At 39.9% G+C, this 22,878-nt stretch overlaps 1 protein-coding gene across 2 annotated transcripts in view; it reads right to left on the bottom strand.

Moving 5' to 3' along the window:
• EPHA4 (EPH receptor A4) overlaps positions 1-22,878 on the bottom strand; it is a 143,724-nt gene that overhangs the window by 9,216 nt on the left and 111,630 nt on the right. For both annotated transcript variants that reach the window (XM_060301787.1, XM_060301786.1), the window contains exons 9-15: positions 16,219-16,277; positions 13,370-13,483; positions 12,927-13,112; positions 9,051-9,112; positions 8,387-8,596; positions 6,357-6,506; positions 2,673-2,866 (exon numbers count right to left, since the gene is read on the bottom strand). In XM_060301787.1, coding sequence (XP_060157770.1) covers positions 2,673-2,866; positions 6,357-6,506; positions 8,387-8,596; positions 9,051-9,112; positions 12,927-13,112; positions 13,370-13,483; positions 16,219-16,277 — 975 coding nt within the window. The remainder of the gene's footprint in view (positions 1-2,672; positions 2,867-6,356; positions 6,507-8,386; positions 8,597-9,050; positions 9,113-12,926; positions 13,113-13,369; positions 13,484-16,218; positions 16,278-22,878) is intronic.

Genomic DNA, 22,878 nt, shown 5'->3' with positions numbered 1-22,878 from the left:
ACTGTTTGGATTGTGGAATGTGCTTCTCGTTTTCCCTTGCTGGGGCTCCTAAAAGAATCATTTCAACAAATTCCAAGCACTTCTTATTAACTTATTTATTAGTTGATGCATTTCTCAGGCCAGGTGTTTTACATTAGATCACTGTCAAGAGGGACTAGAGTTCAAGGCAAGTATTCTGTCATCCCTCACGATATTGATACACAATAAATAATGTATTTCTGGGAAGTATTTATTAAGAGAATTATAGTCATCTTCATCTCAAACTACATAATAATCATAAGGTAGACATTAACAGGGTATTTTATACCACCTTTATTATAATTACCTGTATAGCAACCTTGCTACTTGTTAAGTTCTATTTTCTTGAACTCCCTTTCCCTAGAAATTATAGAATGTGTTTGATCTTAACATTTTGACCTGATTTTCACCCTGAGACTACGCTGCTTGAATACGAACATTTAAATCGGAATTATATCATCACTACTGAATTTTCAACCAAAAAAATCCTTTTCTTGTAAAAACAAAACTAAGTCCCTCTAGTGGCTTAACTTTCTACATAGTAGAATTAATCCAATCCATTTTTCATTTTAATTGTTACCTAAATTACCTTGATTCACATTACTTCTTTTTTTATATCGATATGTTAATAAAGACTTGCTTTATCAATCAGTTTTGTGTTCAAATAACAGCTTGTCTTTGTGACCTTTGTTTTTTTCTCCATTATTTCAATTAAATCCGATTTTCTGAGTAAAATGCTGCAGATTTTTATGGTAAGAATCATCAAGATTTCATTCTTTTCCCAATTTTGAGCCAATAACAAACACTGCCACATAGAATTTTAGATATTAGTGTTGAATGTTTACCAGGAATATGAATGAACAAAAACCAAAAGTTTGCATTTACTTCTAACTTTAAGCCAAAGCATTAAAAGGGCCACACGGAGGCTCTAGGTACCTGACAAGGTCAAAATGACCTTAGAATGAAAATACCCTTACTCAGTAATGAATGAACTCTAAGGGTCATTCCCAAGCTTGTTCTGGAAGTCTTTGTGCTCTTTGTGGAACAGTGTGACATTTGCCTAATTTTGTGCTGAATCACATACCATGTTTTACTACCTTCCATTATCAGCAAGCAGTAAGAAGCATCAAAGCTCTTAAGTACCGTCAATGAGAAAAATCTAGAAGTGAGAAAAGTGTGCCCAATTTGTTCTGCACTTTGGTGCAAATCACACATTCTACAATGTTAGCAACTGAAGAGTTTATACCAGCAGGAGAAGCCCCAAGTACCAAAGAACCTTCAGACAAAAAAACGTGGCATCTGTAGCTGGAGATAAAAAGCTGGAGGAGTTTTGGAATAAAAGAAACTAGCTTTTGGAATAAAAGAAACTAGCTACACCTGGAAAAGAGGCCTTAGTGCCATCTATTTTCACCCTCTGGGAGGAGAGAAGAACCAAAAATAGACCAGAGATGATGGGGGATTTTATTTTAGGTCACATAGCTACCAGTGGCAGAAGGAAGATGTGAATTCAGCCCAGCGTTATTTCAGGAGAGCATGGTCATTAACTCTTTTTATGGTAGCTAGTGGTACACGATCTGAAAGCCTGAGAGAACACAGGGTATCTCTGCTGTTCACTCGCAATTCTTTTCCTCACATATGTTAATGGTAAGCGTATTCCTTCTCCTCCAATCTGTAGGCTAAGTTTTCAAGAAAAAGACTGGAGGAGAGCATCCTAGTGCTGGCCAAGACTGGAAGGGCTTGGATACTATGGGGAAAATGTCTTCCTACCTTTAACTCAGGGTCTTGATGAAAGAGAAGACTTTGAGAAGCACAGATCTGGAGATGAGTAGCTGCCTCTCCTCCTGCGGGCCTGAATCACCTCATCTTATTATGCCTGTCTTCTTAAACCATTTAACTCCTAACAATGGTCAATGGGACTGGTATCTAGGTATCCTGGATCTTATACCAGTAAAGCCCAATTTCCAGGTAGAAAAGTTCCTACTGAATTAATTATAAGACCTGCGGTATCTTTATCTTCTTTCTGGACTGAAATGCTTCTTTTTGCTCTTTTCAATGAAGTAACTACCTATTTTACAGGTGATTCAATCATTTTAGTTTTTAAAACTCTTCTCAAATATTCATCTGCATGCTTTGTAACTTGATCAGTTTTTATCTTGGTCCTGTTTCCTTCCCCTCTTGAAAGACTCAGCAAAGAGCAACTTTAAGAACTGAAACCCAGGAATCTCTTGCTACAATTCACACTTTATTAAGTCGACTTAAAGATGTCTTCGAATTCTTATTTTTTCCTAACTCCATGTTCCTTCCCCTTTCAAAATATAGCATCTAGTAACCTGACCATCTTCCAAAAGTACATTTCATCCATCTTCCTAAGTTTTCAGGTCCAGCCTCACAAAATAAGCACTTGAGCTATTCCTTTGTTGTTGTTGTTGTTTTAAATTTGTTTTTCTGACTCCTGTTTGAGGCCTGACAAGTACTAGGGTCTTCAAAATGGTGAAAAGAACTACCATAAATACTCAAGGAGGAAGAAGCCACCCAGGCTGCAGACAGCTGTGAAGTGGCCTCTGACTAGAAGGCGGGAATTGAAGTGAGTCACCACTTGCCTGCCATCTCTGATGTATTCTTTCATACATCAGTATTAAGTAAGCACGGCTGACCTGGAGCTCTCGGTCCCCGTCCTCTTCAAGCTGTTGGGATTGCGGATGAGTTTGTCCAACATGTTGACAATCTGCCCAAATTTAGGCCTGTCGCTTCTCTCCTTCTGCCAACAGTCTAGCATCAGCTGGTGGAGTGCAATGGGGCAGTCCATTGGAGGGGGCAGCCGATAGCCTTCCTCGATGGCCTTAATCACCTATCGAAAAAACAAAACAAAACCAAAAACCCAGAATGGTATGTTACGCTGCCAAGCAAGCTGTTGTTAGAGGTTCACCCTCCTGCTCAGCAAGTTTCCTGTCCATGAAGCTGCCAGCAAGCTTGAGCATGGGAACGGCTCCAATTCTTTCACAGAAGCCAGAGCTGGACCTGAGTATTGCTGGCCACAGGGCAGGGAAGCCAGCTGTTGCTATGAGGGCTTCTCAAATGGTAGAAAATGCCCATCTGAAACTCCAAAGTGAAGAAGCATCAATGTTCCAAAGTGGTTAGAACCTAATCAGATCAACCACATGGTGTTGGCCTGGCCTCCAGAGACCACAGGGCGATGACCCTCTCATTCTTCTATCAGCTAAACACTCTTAGCAAAAGAGACTCTAGCTTAGTGTTAAAGGCATTCCTTAGGAAGCATTAATAGTTGCCTACAAAACAGAAGTCCCTTTGCATCACTTTAAGCCTCTGTACTCTTACTCAGACAGCTGGTGGGTCAATACCAGAGCCCAACTTCCAGACCTTCCAATCCAGAAGACACTACCTCTCTCAGAAATAGCACATTCCTCAACCCCTCCAGATGCGCCGCCATTTTTAGTTTTGCAAGACCAAAATACACCAGTTTACCAATTCTGTATCTCATTCTTGGTCTCAGTTGGCTGTCAACTGACCCTGTTAAAGGCGCTCAAAACTAGATTTGAAAATTTTAAAATAATTAATAAAAACCTTCCTTGGGGCATTTATATTTTAAAGAGGACCCTTGCACATCTAAGGAAAGAAGTGATAATGATAGGTGATAATGGCCTCCCCCCCAGAGCGGGCCTCCTGCCTAATAAGCCATAAATCATTCCACGGGCTTTCTTCTAATTCTAATTTTTCTAATCTATCTTCACAGGTATTACAGCATTTCTTATTGGCTTTTCTCTAAATCCCCCTTCTTCAGGGTGTGAATTCCAATAACACAATATGATATGACTCACGCCAAATTTCAAAAGGGGAATTACTTCTTAATTTCTTGGCTACTCATAAGCTGGGTTTACGGGTATCCTATGAGATTCTGGAGGTGATTTTCTTTGGGGATTTTTACAAGTTCTGAATGTTTTAAATCAGTCCTTTTTCTCCCCCTACTAAAATGACAGCTCCTAGTGAGACCACCACTGGCTGCAGCCATCTCAGAGATCATGACAGAGTCCCCCTGAGGCGGGTCTATTACTGCTCAATGACTGGCCTTCAAGAGAAAATAATCAATTCAGTTGGGTCCAGTTTATATGTACCAGTATAACTGTGGTTCTTTTAACCAGGATACTGTTTCAGTTTAACAATCATCTTGTGATTTATTAAGCCCTCTGAACCCTTTTCTCCCATGTATTTTTTGCCAACCTCCTAGTGTATTAGTATTAATTTACTTCTCCTTCGAAAGTAGACTTCTATATGCTATCTAACTGAACGTGATTCTATTTATTTCTGGCAATGACATTAGGTCAGTTTGATCCTCTGACGTTCTTTTCTCTTTCCAGGTGCACGGTGTTGACTCTGGACTTGATGAAAACATTTTACATCGAATGGATGAGAATGCAAGCAACATTGGGCTGATGCCAGGTTAACACAATTTGTGACAAACCCTCAGACTTCTTAGTGTTCTTTCACTAGCTCCCAATCCACTGCCAGCTTGGAAGATGGCTTGTGGGTGAACAAAGCATATTTTCTCAGTTTACTGCTGAATGTTTTGGGGGGGGAAGGCCGAGGATTAAAACAAACAAAAAACTTGATAAATTTGACATCTTCTTAACAGTTACTTTGACTCCATTCACCATATGCCAAATGAATTCTACCCATGAAAGTAATTCTCCGGTTACATTTCCTGTAGATTCCTGTTCTATACAGACTCCAATGCAGAGACAAATACACGTGAATGATAGATCAATATTATTTGTGGGAGAGAATTGGCTTCAGATGCTTTTTCACGGATAAAGGCAGACAACTGAAAGTTTAAACCAAAAAATTATTTTAATATAATATAGAAGCTGTCAAAGCTATAGGTCTGAAAATATTTAGAGTGGGAAAACTGACAACATCTTTAGATATTCTGCTCTTATGAGCATTTGGGACCACTCTCAACTGAAATAAAGAAAAGCTTAAATATCCAATAATCAAATAAGTAAATACAGGCACTACTCCTTCTTCTAGGTTGTTGGTCTTTGTTCCTCTGAATGTCTCTAACTCAAAACCAAATGTTACTATACAAGAAAGGTACCTGATGGTGTCTGCATAATCACATCAAACAATAGATTACACACTGTTCACTCCCATAGTCTGTCTCCAGCCTGTAATTATCTATCAGTTATGCTAGCTGCTGTCTTTCTTGCTATTTGCTATGAACCTTCCTTTATAATTTATAGATACTACCGTGTCAACACTACTGTTCCTCTTATTCTGGTTAGAGAATTCTTTTTGCCCCACTGGACACAGAATGCATCAGCTTCTGTATTGCTCTAAACATTCTCCTACTGATAAGGCAACATCCTATTTCTCGAATGCACCTGGTTTTTCACTTAATTGTCAAGGTTTTGCAACATCCTGCTGTTTCAGGATAAGGCAGATGATCAGGTAACATTCCACATCCGAGAAAATTTTTTAAAAAAACCTTTTTTAAAAATACAACTTTTATTGATAAATTGAATACCACACATTCGTAAACACACTCTATGATAATATTTTACCTCTCATATAAAAAAATTAGGGAAGTTCAAGAAATGGCCATTTCATGTTGTTCTGATTTCCAACCCTTCTAGAACTAACTAACACCTTCCCAGAATTAGCTAATAAGTGTTCTAGGAAGATCCCCCCCACCCCGGTCTAGGTTTGTTTTTTTCCTTTCTCACTGGAGATGTTTGTAATTAAATTCTATTACTCTGGAATCTTATTAGTGTCATTATTGAACGCTTTTCTAAAATTGGAGGCATTGTGGATACTCCCTTACAAAGTAGTCCAGATGGTACATTTAAAGGGATGTGTATAATTTACAAAGGGTCATTTAGTGAAGCTTTATTTTAGAGTCCTCAAGGGGCAAGCTCTAATTACAATTTTGCCAGCTTTAAAATATTCACTAATTTTCTTCCAATAAACCTTTCATGTCAGTTTCATCTCATGTGAAATCTGTGTTTTTCAGATATCCTTGCATTTTCTTAAAATTCAAGGTTTAATTTTATTTCAGTATGGGTTTGAAAGTTAACCAAGTAAAAGTACTGTTCCATATCACTACTCGATCAAGCTATGCACCGATCTATCTATCTATCTATCTCCCATATTATACCATTAAGGCTTTGTAATTTTGGTACTGGAAATCCAGGACTCTAAGTTTTAGCTAGATTACTAGACACATCTGTATTAAGAATTTTAAGTTTAATGTATCATTTCAAGCTCAACACTCACTCCATCATACATTAATGCAAAGACATATATTTCAGAACATAAAGACTCACATCTTGATTGGACATGTCCCAATAGGGTCTCTCTCCATACGACATCACTTCCCACATGACGATCCCGTAACTCCATACATCACTTGCTGATGTGAATTTACGATAGGCAATTGCTTCTGGTGCAGTCCACCGGATAGGAATCTTGCCACCCTGTGAACATCCAAGCTCTAGGTTATCCCCCAAGTACACTGATGTGCCATTCTAGTTTCTGAATGTTGTTACTGTTTGCTAAGCAGGGCAACAGCATTCCTGAGATAGCTGTCCAAACAATAACAGGATATTTGTTTATTCTAACTAAAATCTTCCAGGTTGAGACAGTTCTCATATGTTTTCTTTAGTCACAGGGAAGTAAGCAACTAATATATTTAATTATTTTTTTAAAAAGTCTACCTATTACATGAGCTCTACTTAAGGCAATACTGTAGAAGAAAGGACATTTTAGGTTTTACAAAATACACATGTTATCCGTGGTATATATCAATGGATGTGCAGCTGACAGTAATTTTGACTTCTTGTCAGATTCTCTCACCCAGCAGCACAAAGGCAATACTTAATACTGCTTTGGAAATCATGACCTCAAAAAGTTAAATATGAACATTTCTATCCATCCCACTGTCATCCAACTCCTATAGAGCACGAGAAACATGACCAACGTAGCTAGAAGATAATACGCTAAACAGGCTCTTAGAGGAAGTCAAATAATACCAGATGCTAGAGCCATTATTAACTTTAATGGCAGGAGGGCCAGATTTTGATTATTATTTACTTTTCTAAAAAAATCCTGCAAAAATGGTAAAGCAATTGAATATTACCCAAGAAAAGTTTAAAGGTCTCAAATGTCTCTTGTTTGATTATGCTTATGTGCAAGGTATTTTTAAATGGAGTTTCAAATTTCTTAGGGTTCAATCTGGGGAAATTAATTCAACTTCAGTTCAGACCCTTAAGGTGTTCAAGAGGACATCATTTAAAAGTTTGCTTTATTAGAGCTACTAAACAGGGCAGTAAATTGTACTGCAAATTGCATTGGTTCACTGCAGTTTACTCTGAAAATACACTGTATTACATTTATGCTTGTTCCATACAGCAAGACACTTGTGCTGCCTTCTGCCTTCCTTAAATATTTTGGCTATACAAATGTATCATTCTAGAAGCTTCCTTTTACTTTCCTTTCTCCAACTACTGGGGAAAAATAAAAAGTCTTTAGCATGGACAAGGATGTATTCTTTCCTGAATGAATGGACTGTGAATTCAGAAGAGGCTATGTGTAAGAATCAAACTACAGCCAAGAAACTGAACACTACCAGAAAACATGCACACACATACACACATACACACCCCCAACGAACTATACCAAAAAACCCCAATGCTTACCATTGTAGATGCAAAATGGTGAGCATTCAAAGAAGAAAATGGCTGGTCTGCTTCATGTTGATTTTAACAGTGTCAGCCCTAATGGCCAATAACTTTTATGATTCTGTGTTTATTCCATTAGTATCTTATATTCAGATTGTCCGGCTAAGATAGCATAGCCATTAACTGTATACTGATAACTCTTAACTGTGCCTTAATCCTGGCTTATCTACCAGTAGTAAAACGCAGGCCATTAGATACCAGGAAACCTTGCGTAGTGTAAATGTTTTATAAACCCTGTATATACATTCTCAGGTTCGGTAGGCAGCCGACTAGAAATAGTGTTCTGTCCTGTTTAAAATAAGATTTTTTTAAAATAATAAAAAGGAACCAAGTAGAAAATCTAAAACAAACAAGAAGAAAGGAAGGAAGGAAGGTAGATTAAGTGTGAAAAAATACAATAATAAGTGACGCTCTAACCTGTGGCTTTGTAAAGTGGTCACACATCTAGCGGCTGTTTCAAAATCCCTCTTGGAAACATGGTTTAAAAATGGATGCATGGCTAGGAAGGGGCTCTGAAGGATGAGGAAACTTGTAAAAATCACAAAGGGTTTAAAACATCAAAGTGAGAGGAACAGTTTCATCAGAGTCAAAGCCCAGAGGTCACAAACCTTTCTTACCCTGGTGGTATAAGCTGCTTCTGGATCATCCTCTAGCACTCGGGACATGCCAAAATCAGACACTTTGCAGACCAAGTTGCTATTGACCAGAATGTTCCGTGCAGCCAGATCTCGATGCACGTAGCTCATATCAGATAAATACTTCATCCCGGACCCAATGCCACGAAGCATGCCCACCAGCTGAATGACCGTAAATCTGCCATCATTCTTCTGCAGAGGAAAGAAATAAGGTACAATCTCATTAGCATTAGGCCAAATTAATTTTCACCAGGCATTCATTACTTGGATCTTTTTTGATATCTGTATCCGGTGTGCAGTGAAACTCAATGTGATTTCCGGGCCTTTTTGACCGAAGTCACTAATTCATGAGTAGAGTATATCCTAGGAGCTGGGTTTGCTTCCTGTAATAGATTGAAATTATCCAACTGTAATGAATCTATGGCTCAAACAGCCCCACGATACAAGAATAAATCAAATACTACCCTCCTTGTACGTGGATTATTGAAGAGCCTTTAAAAATCACATCATTCTCTATTTCTCCTCTTCTTCCTTTGCCTCATTAGAAAAAAGTCCATGAATACAACCAAACAGAACAAATACTCGAAGTCTGTTAGAGTTTTCTAAATACCAACATTCTTGGGTTTAATATAAAGCAGTCACATACCCTGAGGAATGCATCCAAGGAGCCATTCTCCATGTACTCTGTTATGATCATTACTGGTTTACCTAGAGTTTCCAGAAAGAAAAACACAAAACCCTTGATGAGCACTGCAGTTAATGAGATAAAAATGGGCTGTGCGCAATTTTCCTGCCAGGACACCTGTCTTGTGCGATCTAATTTAATTAAAACAAGCCAAGCTTATGCCTCAGCTGTGGGGAGCTAGGAATGAAATATTAAAAGGACGAGTAGGTTTAAATTCCATCTGGAAGGTTAACCCTTTGGGTGGCTTGTTGACAAGGTCTTTAATAAAGTGGCCTCTGGTATCCAGGGAGCACGTGGATGGGTATTTGCTCTCTCAAGCAAATGGAGAGGGAGATAAATGGCCCGTTTAAAGGAGAAAAAAGTCTTTAAGATAATTAATTAATTCTGTCCCCAGAAGAGCCACTTGTACAATGCTAAAGGAATCATGAACAGAGAAACTTTTTTTTTTCTTACCTATTTAGAGGAACCCAAGCTTCTGGGAGCTACGTTGGATACTTCATTACCCAGACTCATCTTAAAGTTCAAGCATGTACCATCTTAGCTTTTCCCCCTGCCTCACTCAGGCCAGGGGCTATATCCTTTCTTTTCCCTTTTCCTACCTATAAATAAACTCAGTCTGTTTGCTTCCTTAAGCTGCCAACCTCAGCAGCAGCAACAACAAAATCACAGAAAAGGGTCAATAAGTGATTTCATCCTAGGCAGCGATTTTAATTCAGGACTAGAACCTTTGTGTGCCCTTCTCCCTTCTCTAAGCAAAGAAATCAGAATGATTTTAAGCTTTGAGAGAAGTGGGAAACACTTTCATTTCACTTTGGTTTTCTTTCTGAGGACCTTAGGAAATAAGGATCATTCTTTAGTTTCTTAATCCCTGGCAATGCACTCAAGGTCTGAAATTCCTTCTTTCTAAAGGGTATTTGTGGCAGTGGGGTGTAAATCTTCGATATTTTACTAAGGCAAGGGGTAAAGCCAAGAGAACAGAAGAGTTCCTGTGAGGAAAATAAAATGTTAGTTTGAAAAATCAAAAACATTCATTGCTGTCCTTGTGGACTGTTTGGACGTAGACATCCAGTCAGGGAAAATGGGCTGGGCTGTGCCACTGCCGGAAAGCCCCCAGAATTATTTTAAACGAGTACATTTCCCGCCCAGAGCCCCTATCAGATGAGACTCTGTACTGGTGTGGGGAAAGAAGTGTCTTCATTTCAGAGGCAAAATTTTAGAAGAGCAGACTTTTTAATTTCAATGAAGTCCCATTTATCAATTTGTTCTTCGATTGAACATTTGGTACCATGCCTAAGAAATCTTTCTGAGGCAAAAATGTTGGATTAGAAAACACCACCACGAACATTTAATTTTCAAGTGATGAATGAAAGCAGGCAGAAAAAGCAGGAATCTCGGTGTAGACCAAAGGATGAGTCAAAACCACTTCTAATCTCTTTCCCCTTGGCTGGAGGGAGTGGTCCCCGTACACCTTTCCATCCTCCATCAATATTATTAGGAAGCCTTTAGTCCTCAGACTCATTTACCCTCTGCATCTGTGACCACACAGAACAAATGCATCTAAATGAGTTTTAATTAACCTGCCTCAATCAAATGATACTTTGTCAACTCATGAGAAGGGGTGACTCCCCCGATGGTGCATTAACACCTACTTCCATTTCACCAGATCCCTCTGGAAATGTGGGGAAGCAAGGAGAAGATCCGCGGGATACTGGCAAGAATTTATAGTCTCCCTGTCCATTTACAAAGTTACTCAAGGAAGTCCAGTCATGAATTCACACTCTCCCACTCTTTCACCCTCACCCCTCCCTAGTCTGACAGTTGGCACTATCTTCACAATTATTCTCCATTTTTTTGTTTATGAAAAGTATCCATTTGTCAGAATATTTATGAGCTCTACAAGAGAAATAAAGATGAATGTCTCCGTAAGCACAGAGGGGCTTATGAAATGGGTCCAAGTTGGGCTCCAGGGTAGAGACAGACCCTTTCCCGGAACAGGCAGGGAGGCAATGGGGAGCGGAAAGGTGGGGGGAAGGGGATGGCTCCTCTGGTGGAAATTTTAAACCATTTTAATTCAGTGACAAGTGCATTATGCAAATGCATCCAGTCGTTTGTAACAGTTACAGCTGTAATAGCCATGGGTTTTAGAGGTCACAAAGATCCCGTTTCTTCCCTCTTCTGCAGAGGTGCTACAAAAATCACTGTCTGCCCCAGGAAAAACACCCCAAGTTGAACAGAGCCTCCTTTTGAGAAAACGGACCTGCAGAAGTATTTAAAGGGAATGTTATCTTTTAATTAAAGTAGTGAAGGGCTCTGGGCAGCTCCACAGGCCACAGGAAAAATATTCTGTCTGTAAAACTCATCTTAAAAAGCAAATAGAGCTATTCTATGCTAACTATAGACTTCACCTTTGGTGAAAACTTATATACCCTTAGCATCAAGGTTCCTTTTTTGAAGGATTCCAAAGATGGGGAAAGATGTACTTTTTAAGACATAATAATGCCAGTTAACACTTAGTTGTGTTTTTTTTTAATTTGCTAAATAAGCATTATGGCAAACATGCTAAATATTCCATTCCATTTTTATCTCTATTTTACAGATGAGGAAACTGAGAACTTGAGCAACTAGTCAAGGCCTCATAATTTACTAGCAGTAGATGATGTGTAAATCTTTGGTCACTAGGCCAAAGGTGCTCAAAGTGTGGTTCCAGGGACTATAGCTTGATTGACCTTGAGCTCTTCAGAAATGGGAACTCATGGGCTCCCACTCACTAAATCAAACCTCTGAAGATGAGGCCCAGGAAAGTGTTTTAATGAGTTTTCCAGAATTCTGATGTATGTTCAAGTTTGAGGACCTCTAAATTAGTATATATCTGCTCTCACTTTTTAGTAATTTCCAAATTTTCCCTGCCTAAAGATTGTGTACCCTTGTGTCTTACTGCCCCCTTTGCCCCAGACCTAACATCCAACGTTTACACCTCCATTTCACCCACTGCGGCAGCCACGCTGCACCGGTTGATGGAGGCCGCTTTTCCCAGGCACCTGGTATCAAATTAAATGGCTCTTTGGCTGTCCTGGAGACACAGCCCCAGGCTTACAAGATCCTTGACTTGTAGTAACTATAATAGGTACTAAGGCTTCTGGAACAGAGCCACCTTCAATAGTAACCATTTCAGCTGCCCTGTCCATGTGGTGCTGTACAAGTTGGTCTTGGCCAGTCTTACAGGTGTATTCAGGGCCTGCTTTGCAAAATGCATCTTTTGAGCTGTGTCGGATTTTAACTGAAGCGTGCTTCACGGGCTGAGCGAATGCTAATGGACTAAAAAAGGAAGATGCAACCAGGTGTTCCTGGAAATAGGTGCTGAACTGCAACTGCAGCTCCATAAATCAGGCAGAGCAGACAAGCAAATCCCCCAATATAACAGATGACCAAGGTGCACTCCCTGCATCTGGAACCCAAGCTTCGAACATAAGGTATGGTGAGGTTTTGTTGTGTTTTATATGAAAAGTACTTAAAATTTATTTTGCTTACCATCTGCTTGCGCCTATCCTGTGACAATCAGTTTGGTCTAGCAAAGATTTGAAGGATGGCAAGGCATACCAAAAATCTGCAATATTAATTTCGCTAAAATCTCACACAAGCTGCCTTGGAAATAGGGTATCAGCCTACACCATACCCCCATTTAGAAATGACTACAAGATTAATGACTTGTCCTGCACTGATTTCCTCCTATTAGCAATCAGTGGGTCTGCTCCATCTGTCATTTCCCTGGAAAGAAAATGTGTGTTTAATTTGCCAGTAACTTCTAACTTGGCTTTGTAAAGGGAGCAACGCACATACATTTGGTGACAACGCCTTCCAAGTGAATGATATTTGGGTGGTCAAACTGTCCCATGATGCTGGCCTCACTCAGGAAGTCCCTCCTCTGTTTGTCTGTATAACCAGCTTTCAATGTCTTGATAGCCACGTAGATTTCTCTTTTGCCAGGCACTTTGAGACGCCCACTGCATACTTCACCAAATTCACCTTTGGGAGAGAAAAAGAACTGACTCTGAACCAGAAACACGTTCAAGGAGAAGGAATAACAGCCAATAGCTAACATTTGTTGAGTGCTTATTATACAGTAGGCACTGTGCTGGTGTTTTATGTAGATCAAGGAAATTTCAGGTACACAGATATTTACATATACAGGCACATACAATACATTCTAATGCATTTATATAATCCACATACATATATTTAATATCCACAAAGAAAACAGGCTTATAGACACAGACACTTACCAACTCCTATGACTTTTTCAATCTTAATGCAGGATGCGTCAATTTCTTTGGCAAATTCTCGAACTGCTTGGTTGGGATCTTCGTAGGTAAAGGGATCCACGTAAGTTCTAACACCTGAGTAATAAACATGCAAAAGGTTAGTGGAACACTTCTCAGGAACCACTAATACACTGAAGTTCTCTGGGTCTAAAAATAGTCAGCACAGAAAAAATTTTCTTAGCATGAGAAAAATACTTAGCGTAGACATAAGAAAATGTTTAAATTCTTGCTCCGGGTTTCGTTAGTGGGTAAACAAGAATTGTTTGCTACTTAAGAGGCTGTAGCTCTACTGAGCTCCTGGAATGTCTTCACACTTCAGGGATGAAATTTTAAAAACAACCTATCCCGTGGAAGAAAAGAGAGTCTCTATAAGGAAATTTGGAATGTGTTATCTAAATATTGCTGTCCCAAATGCTGGAGAGGGTGTGGAGAAAAGGGAACCCTCTTGCACTGTTGGTGGGAAAGTAAATTGCTAAAGCCACTGTGGAGAACAGTATGGAGGTTCCTTAAAAAACTAAAAATAGAATTACCATAGGACCCAGCAATCCCACCACTGGGCATATACCCTGAGAAAACCATAATTCAAAAAGACACATGCACCCCAGTGTTCATTGCAGCACTATTTACAATAACCAGGTGATGGAAGCAACCTAAATGCCCATCGACAGATGAATGGGTAAAGAAGATGTGGTACATATATACAATGGAATATTACTCAGCCATAAAAAGGAATGAAAATGGGTCATTTGCAGAGACGTGGATGAATCTAGAGACTGTCATACAGAGTGAAGTAAGTCAGAAAGAGAAAAACAAATATCGCATATTAACACATATAGGTGGAACCTAGAAAAATGGTACAGATGAACTGGTTTGCAGGGCAGAAATTGAGACATGGTTGTAGAGAACAAACGTATGGACACCAAGGGGGGAAAGTGGTGAGGGGAGTGGGGGTGGTGGTGGTGGGATGAATTGGGAGATTGGGATTGACATGTATACACTAATATGTATAAAATGGATAACTAATAAGAACCTGCTGTATAAAAAAATAAATAAAATAAAATTCAACAATGAAAAAAAACTAAACACAATTTAAAATTAAATAAATATTGTTGTCCCAATCAGTTGCTCACATCCTACCCACCATCTCCAGCTTTCTTCCCTTAGGGAAGATGATAGAAACTTTCTCAAATGACCTGTGATACAAGATATCATCTTTTGCCTCATATCTGGACCAACAATTGACAACAATTAACAAACTAAGATTAAACCTAGCTTAAGTGGACGAGAGGGATAGTATCTGCTATTTGATTTGAAAATACAAACTCTGTATTGGAGTTCCACTTTTATTCTGTTTTGGAAAGAAAGTGCTGTAAGAAAAGACATTGAATTTCACCTGGAAGCTTCGGCGAATCAATGGTTTAAATACTAAGAAGGGTAATTCGGCCACACCCCATAGTCACTGGTAAACTGAATTTGGAATGTGAGCTCTGGGGCAGCCAGAGATGTCCAGGACAAGATGCATTAGAGATTACTGGGGGGCTTCCCTGGTGGCGCAGTGGTTGAGAGTCTGCCTGCTGATGCAGGGGACACGGGTTTGTGCCCCGGTCTGGGAAGATCCCACATGCCGCGGAGCAGCTGGGCCCGTGAGCCATGGCCGCTGAGCCTGCGCGTCCGGAGCCTGTGCTCCGCAACGGGAGAGGCCACAACAGTGAGAGGCCCGTGTAACGCAAAAAAAAAAAAAAAAAAAATAGAGATTACTGGGAACTTTCCACTGGCATTTACACCCCGCCTCTCCCTGCTCGAGCTCTTGGGGCTTTGGGGCGCTGAGAGGTGTAGGATACCGGTTGGCTCAAACCCTTTGATTTTCCAAGACTGTCAGTTTTGTCCTCATCTCAAAAAAATGCATCATTTTTGTTTTTAAAAATATATACCACATGCAAATGAGAAAGTGTGGTTTTAGAAAGGAAACAAGATGAACAAATGGAAAATTATCAGACACTCCATGACCCTTCATCACTTCACATGCTCTAGCCAAGAAAACCTTTCTCAGGATTATTCTTCCAGCCCTTCTACCTCCCTGTACTAATAAGGTAGCTATTAACCGCTCGGTGTTATTTAGATATAAATCAGTTAAAATTAAATAAAATTTTAAATTCACTTCCTCATTCTCACTACTTTTCAAGTATTCAGTGGTGCTTGTGGCCCCTTGGCTAATGCATTAGATGGTGCAGATAAAGACCACTGCCATCACCTCAGAAAGTTCTCATGGACAGAACTCCTGGAGAGACACCAACCACTGTCCATTCCAGAGTTTTCTATCTTGCTCAAGTCATTCAGAGCCGATTCTTTGAATTCAGTCTTTGACTCCACTTGGAATATCAAAATAACGAAAATCCACTAAAGAAATATTGATAGTCCTGAATTCCACAGCACATATTCTGTGGTGTGTTCTATTTCTTATTCTACTGTCTCCAAAATGTTTACCTTATAATAAGAGAAAAATTGTGACCTTCTAAATCTTGCCACCCAGCTACAAAAATGAGCCAGCTAGAACAACACTTTTTCAGGTTGGAGGATAAGATAAGGAAAAAGAAGCATCTAAGGAAATTATCCAACCTCCATCTTTAATTTCACTTAAAAAAAAATACCAATCACCTATTTCAGTTTGAAACCCTGAAGTACATTATTTGGATAATTTCATGAAAGGAATATAATATTAATAGCCATGTGAATATTATTTAGACATTTCTAAACTGAAAACACGAGACATGCTCTAAAAATAAAATTATTTTCAATCCAGTTTTCTGTACCTTGGTTCAAATGTTTCTCTTCGTCTGCTTCTTGTTTCGCTTTACTGTATTTACTCCGTCTATTAAAAGATAAAAAACAATATTTTCAAAATCTGTAAACCACAAGTTCTTTACTACCATAATATAAGTCAGGCAGATATGTAATGCACATTTCACAGATGAGAAAACTGAGGTTTATGGGAGGTGAAATAACAGGGTAAGTAACTTGTCACCGCAGAGTCCAGAGTCTCTGCTCGTAACCACAGTATTAAACTGAGGTGATACAGCAAATATTTTATAATACAATTATAATTTTAAATCCCCAGGAGAAATTTATTATATTGAAAATAGATTAGAAGTTTACTGGCTAATTTCCCCACATACATATTCTGAATTAAAATAAGTTTCCCTAGGTGAATTCTGCATACATCAAAGGCAATCGTAGTCAGTATGTGATAAGTAATAGTAAGCCCTGTTGCTTTCACCACAAAAAAACTCATTATCCTATTATATGATATTCTTAAAACAATAGTTTTGTGGTTATTGGCTTCAGCTGCTGCATACAAATTCCTAAATGATTAACGACAATTTAAAAGGTAAACAGAGTTTGTAGAAAACTTGCAGCAGTAAAAATAAGGATCCGGGACTTCCCTGGCGGCCCAGTGGTTAAGAATCTGCCTTCCAATGCAGGGGACTTGGGTTCGATCCCTGGTCAGGGAACTAAGATCCCACATGCTGTGGGGCAACTAAACCTGTGTGCTCTAGAGCCCGCGTGCTGCAACTACTGACCCCCCACGTGCCACAACGAAGATCCCGCAATTAAGACCCCATGCAATCAAATAAAAACAAAACAAAACAAAAAATAAGTTTCCATTTGTCGCCTAATTCTTTTCTCCAAAAAACAGTGTATGGTCCTACAGTTGGCCTTCTGCTCTCAGTGTCCCATAGGAGTGAGATCAGGCTTGGTTATAAAAAGTCTTGGGAAAAAGCAAGCTTGAATATATATAATTCTTGAATCAGTCATCTTGATACATTATACATAGACACATATATATGTGTCTATGTGTATGTATGTTAAATTGGAAAATCAACTCAGTCCATATTAGAACTCTGTAAAGTTGGAAGATGAGACCGTATTAGTGAATAAAATATGTACATGTATGTTTCTGTCAAAAATGTCAAGTTTATATTGCACTTTATAATCATCTTGTAATTTTCTTAGAGCTTTAAAGATGAGGTCCGTCAAGACTCTTATATGTGAGGAAACAGGCTCTGTGGTGACAAGAGTCCCTGGTGGCCACAGGGGGTCGCAGCAGTGTGGTCCTGTCTGAATCTGATAACCTGAACCCCTGCACTTTGAACAAGTCAAGAAGGGCAGGATGGTCATGGAAAAGAGAGAGGGCCACGCAGTGCCACCAGAGAGCAGCCCAGTCACAGTCACGTGTCCCAGCCCTTCACCCACATTCCTCTCCTAATTGTCAGCAACGCAGGAACCAGCTCTGCAGTCAGACCCTCAGAGCCTACAGATGTTCCTCTGTGTGTATAATTCCCTTGCAAATAATAATACTTGGCATTTTTACACTGCATTTAACTTTTCAAAGTGCTCTCATCACATATATTATCTCTTCCCCTAACTGTTTGCAAAGCAGGAACCAGCTCAGTAAACAGAGACCTCAGTCACTAGAGTTCACTTCAAAGTGCGAGTCATTCAGTCCCAAATAATAGCTTGCATTTTTACTTTGTATTTAACTTTTAAAAGAGCCTTCCCATATAACATTTCATGGCATCTTCTCAACAACCCTATGAAAGCAATCAGGCAGACAGACACATGTTCAGTCCCATTGTACAGATGAGAACATGGAGGCAGGAGGGCAAGTCATTTACCCACGACCCTCCTAGCAAATACAGGAGGAGTGTGTCTGCCCCATCTAGCTCACTACCTCACATGCCTCTCCCAGCATGGATGAAGTTATATGATGATAGCTGGTGAGAGTTAATTATAAGTCATAGTACATTTTATATCAGTAAATCTACTTAAATTGGATTCCACTTGCTCTCAAAATCCATTGCTTCATCAAAGAAGCTAAACAGGTTTAAACATCCTGAAACCAAACATTTGTATGAAAGATGTAGTCCCCTCCAAAACTCCCCCTCCCCTCTCCTTTTAAAGGAAATATAAGAGTGTTAGGTCAGGGACTATGAAAATAGCATTTTATGTCAGGGAAATGCGTGCCTAGGTCCCAAGGGTGTGATAGGGTCCTGCCAGCCCGGGAGATTGTATCTTATCAGAGCTCCTAGAAGCATTATCTAAAATTACAAGTATATATTTTAAACCACTTTAGATCTCTAATACTGATTTGAATTTCTTTCCTTCAAAGAAGAAAAAATGCATCGAGCAGGGAAGCTTTTGTCCCAACTTTAAACTTCAGAGAGTTCATCAAAAACCCTTGTAGAGGGCTTCCCTGGTGGCGCAGTGGTTGAGAGTACACCTGCCGATGCAGGGGACACGGGTTCGTGCCCCGGTCCGTGAAGATCCCACATGCCGCGGAGCGGCTGGGCCCGTGAGCCATGGCCGATGAGCCTGCGCGTCCGGAGCCTGTGCTCCGCAAGGGGAGAGGCCACAACAGTGAGAGGCCCGCGTACCGCAAAAACAAACAAACAAAAGACCCTTGTAGATACCAAAAGAAAGGGGCAGCCTCAAGCAGCCCAGGAGTGCCATTTTCCATCAACATATTCATGAAATCTGTGCAAAGCCAGAGGAGAGGTAAAATAGCAGGGACATTACAAGGCTGACCTGCCCACCCCCTCCTCAGGCTTCCGAACATAGAAGGAGGAAGTAAATTAGGAGGTGTATTTTTTTTAATATAAAACTCTCTATTTTTATTCCCTCCCCGCCAATGTTTTATGTTTCTTTGGTTTTTTTTTTTTTGTGGTACACGGGTCTCTCACTGTTGTGGCCTCTCCCGTTGCGGAGCACAGGCTCCGGACGCGCAGGCTCAGCGGCCATGGCTCACAGGCCCAGCTGCTCCGCAGCATGTGGGATCTTCCCGGTCCGGGGCACGAACCCGTGTCCCCTGCATCGGCAGGCGGACTCTCAACCACTGCGCCACCAGGGAAGCCCTGTTTTATGTTTTTGATGTCACAATTTACATCTTTTTATCTTGTGTATCTCAGCAAAGTATTGTAGTTATAGCTGTTTTTACTACTCATGTCTTTTAATCTTCATACAAGCTTTGTAAGTAATTAACCTTACAACTTTAAATTATTCTGATTTTTACTGCATATTTACCTTTACCTGTGAGATTTATACTTTCATATGTTTTCCTGCAACTAATTAACACCCTCTTGTTTCAGCTTAAATAAGTCCTTTTAACATTTCTTGTAAGGCCAGTCTAGTGGTGATGAACTCCATTAGCTTTTGCTTGTCTGGAAAACTCTTTCTCTCTCCTTCAACTCTGAAGGACAGCTTTTCTGGTAGAAGGTGTATTTTTTTTTTTTAACATCTTTATTGGAGTATAATTGCTTTACAATGGTGTGTTAGTTTCTGCTTTATAACAAAGTGAATCAGTTATACATATACTTATGTTCCCATATCTCTTCCCTCTTGCGTCTCCCTCCCTCCCACCCTCCCTATCAAGAAACTTTACTTGGAGTGTTACTTGGAGGAGAAGACCCGAGTAGAGTACAGGGAATGCTGACAAAGAAACACAGGGATTACTGTTCAAAAGCTAATTGTAGCCTATTAGCTACTTAATAATACCCTTAAAACTAAAAAGCCTGAGTCCTGCTCTACCTTTGTCACCTGATGACCCTTTCTCCTTAGGCTCAGGGTGGGACAATGTGTTCGTTATTGTCCAGAGAAAGAAAGCCTATGGAAGCTTATCGTTGGGTCAGCCAGACTAGAGGAAACCACATCGCCTAAAAGAGTGCTAAATTGACATCCAAGGCAGATCACCTGAAGGACAGAAGGAAACCTTTGTGGAAGATTTTCTAATTATTGAGACGTGGGCAAGCTGATTACAAAAAGGGGGGAAGGAGGGGAGTGGTTTGTGAGTGAATGCTCCCGAAGGAAACATGGAACCTCTTAACTGCAGGAGGTAAAGAGACTCCTCTGCAGGTGAAACTTTGAAAGCCTGTGACTAAGCTCGCCTCTGTCAAAGGGAGGCGGAATCAGGGTATTAACAGACATTGTCCAGGGACAGCATGAGACCCCAGCCCTGCCCTCCCAACCAATGTGTTGTTCCTGGCACCTTGACTACCCGATAAAACCAACAAAATAGTGGAGCGAAGTGTGACAGGGCCCAGCACGCACCCCACTTTTAGTAAAATACTGACTTCCCCGATCAAGTCGATGGGTTTGATTGATGGGGTTCACTGCTCCAAAACGAATTAGCAAAAGGTAAGTAATTTATTCAGCTAAAGTGCAGATTAAAGAAGATAAAGCAATGTAATAACTAGCATAGCTCCGGGAGGACACTTTCCAGCGTTTAATGGCATCACCTATACAGATGCATCGAAGCTATTCTTCTTTCTCCCCTTCCTTAAGCTGTCATTGTTCTTGCACCCAATGATGGCTACATGTTCTTCATGAGCAACATTTTGACATGGGTGGAACTGAACCACACGAGGGCACACAGGTTGTTTAGAAATGTTCCCGCAGTACCATCAGCCAACGAATTGTAGGAATTTACACGACTTCATCAGAGCCAATTTAGGCTAACATTTAAGTGTATTCATTCTTATGTGACCATAATATTACAATTAGTACACTGGGGAAGATAGAGTCTGAATGGTGACTGTTTTAGCATTATGGGAACAGTTTCAGCTCCAAAGTGGAAAATCGTAACCTTGCAAAGAAGATAAAACTAACGTGCAAGGTCTGACCTTACAGCATGTGTTAGATTACACATCAAATCACACATCACAAATGGTACATCGTGAAGGAGACTCCTGAAGCTCTGGTTTGCTACAGTTGTCAATGCTAACTTTTGATGTAGGTCAATGTTTTCAGTCCAGAAGACATTAAAATAATCTATCTAGGCCAGTACTGGAAGTCAGGAGAGATGGACTTCTGTCCTGATCAGGCAACTAACTAGCTGTATGACCCTGTGCAGCTAACGGTTTAACCTCCTCTCTAGGCCTCAAGTTCCTAATATACAAGATGCCCGTAGTTTCCTACCCTGAGCCTTATGTGTACCTCCTTCACAAATTTTGCCATAGCCATTTCATTTTTTTCTTAAAATCAATTAATTCCCTTCTTTAATTCAGGTAAAAGGGGTACTTTATAACCCTAACATAAATGGAAACCCGGCAGCACCGGAGATCATCAGAAGGTCAGTAGAAACGCCACCTATGGCTGGCTATCAGGCAGTACTTGTCTCTGGTCACCAATTGTCCTTTAGAAAAGAGGAACTCATCTTGCATTCTAATTCTTTCTTAAAAGTGTTTCTCATACATACTGAACAATAAAATACTATTTGGGGAAGACACACTGGCCCAAAGCAACCTGAATGAATACTATTTAGGATGCTTGGAGGTAAACTGAAAAAATCATTCATATAAAAGGGGGAGGTAGTTGTCAGAGAAATTTAACACAGTTGATCACTAAGTTCGTTAGTCCTGAGGTTATGACCTTATCATTGCATTTTAGGATGTCATTGTTAACAGTCAAAAATCACTTTCAAAAGCAATAAAGTGGTCACACCGTGGAGATCACAAATGTGTACCTACAGGAGTAGAAGGCAATGGTGCCAACAGAATGTGCATGTGCAGTTTAGGAAGACTTCTAGAGACAGCATTCCATAAATACAAGAAATGCTGTACCTTAAACCACCCAGATGGCAGGCACAATTACATTCTCTGAAAAGCTGACAGAATCCTTAAATTATAACGTATGTGATAAGTGACACGGGAAGACACTGATCAAAGATGCCTATAAAAAATGTAAGTTAATTTCCTCAACATAATGTGGATGGTAAAAACATACAATAAATCTAAGTCAATGTATTCTGTAGATTATTTTAAATATATAAATAAAATGTATAAATTTAGGTATTTCATTCTGTCACTGAGATCCACAAATGTTTACACTTCCAAGCTGGTCAAAAGAAAAAAGTGGATCTTCTCATTGGAAAAATTAAAGATGACTCTGACTTGCCTAAAGCTCATATTTCTCCATATAAAGTAAATATAATAAAATAAACAATTGCTGTAAAAAAAAAAAAAATCCAGCAAGATACTAGCTGTGAGCCTGAGGGCATTTCCTCGTTCTTAAATGACAAATTAGCAAACAGATTGTCCTTTGAAGTAATAGGAAGGACTGAAACTCTTCTCACTGTGTGGATCTCTGCCCATCTACCTCTTAAAACAATCTCCCATGTCATCAGCAGTGTAGGGAATCACCCTATAAGGGGTCCGTCCCTCGCATCCATTCTGCCATCGACTACCCATGGCTCTAAGAGGCAAGAAGCAGCCGCATCATTTTCCAGGCTAGGATGTTTCATCTGTCGCTCTTCCAGATGGCTGGCTGCAGGGTGGTGAGATGATTTTAGGGGTACCATTTACCATCTTTCATTTGTACTCTCACTAAAAGCATGGACCAGACTTTTGTCTGCACTACCTGTCTCTTCTCTTCTCACCTGTTCTTGTCCCATTTAAACATCTGCGGTCCGTTATGACAGA

Source organism: Globicephala melas, chromosome 7 (genome assembly GCF_963455315.2).
Source record: "Globicephala melas chromosome 7, mGloMel1.2, whole genome shotgun sequence".
NCBI lineage: Eukaryota > Metazoa > Chordata > Mammalia > Artiodactyla > Delphinidae > Globicephala > Globicephala melas.
Note: the sequence above shows the minus strand (reverse complement) of the source record. Positions and strands in the feature narration are given on the sequence as shown.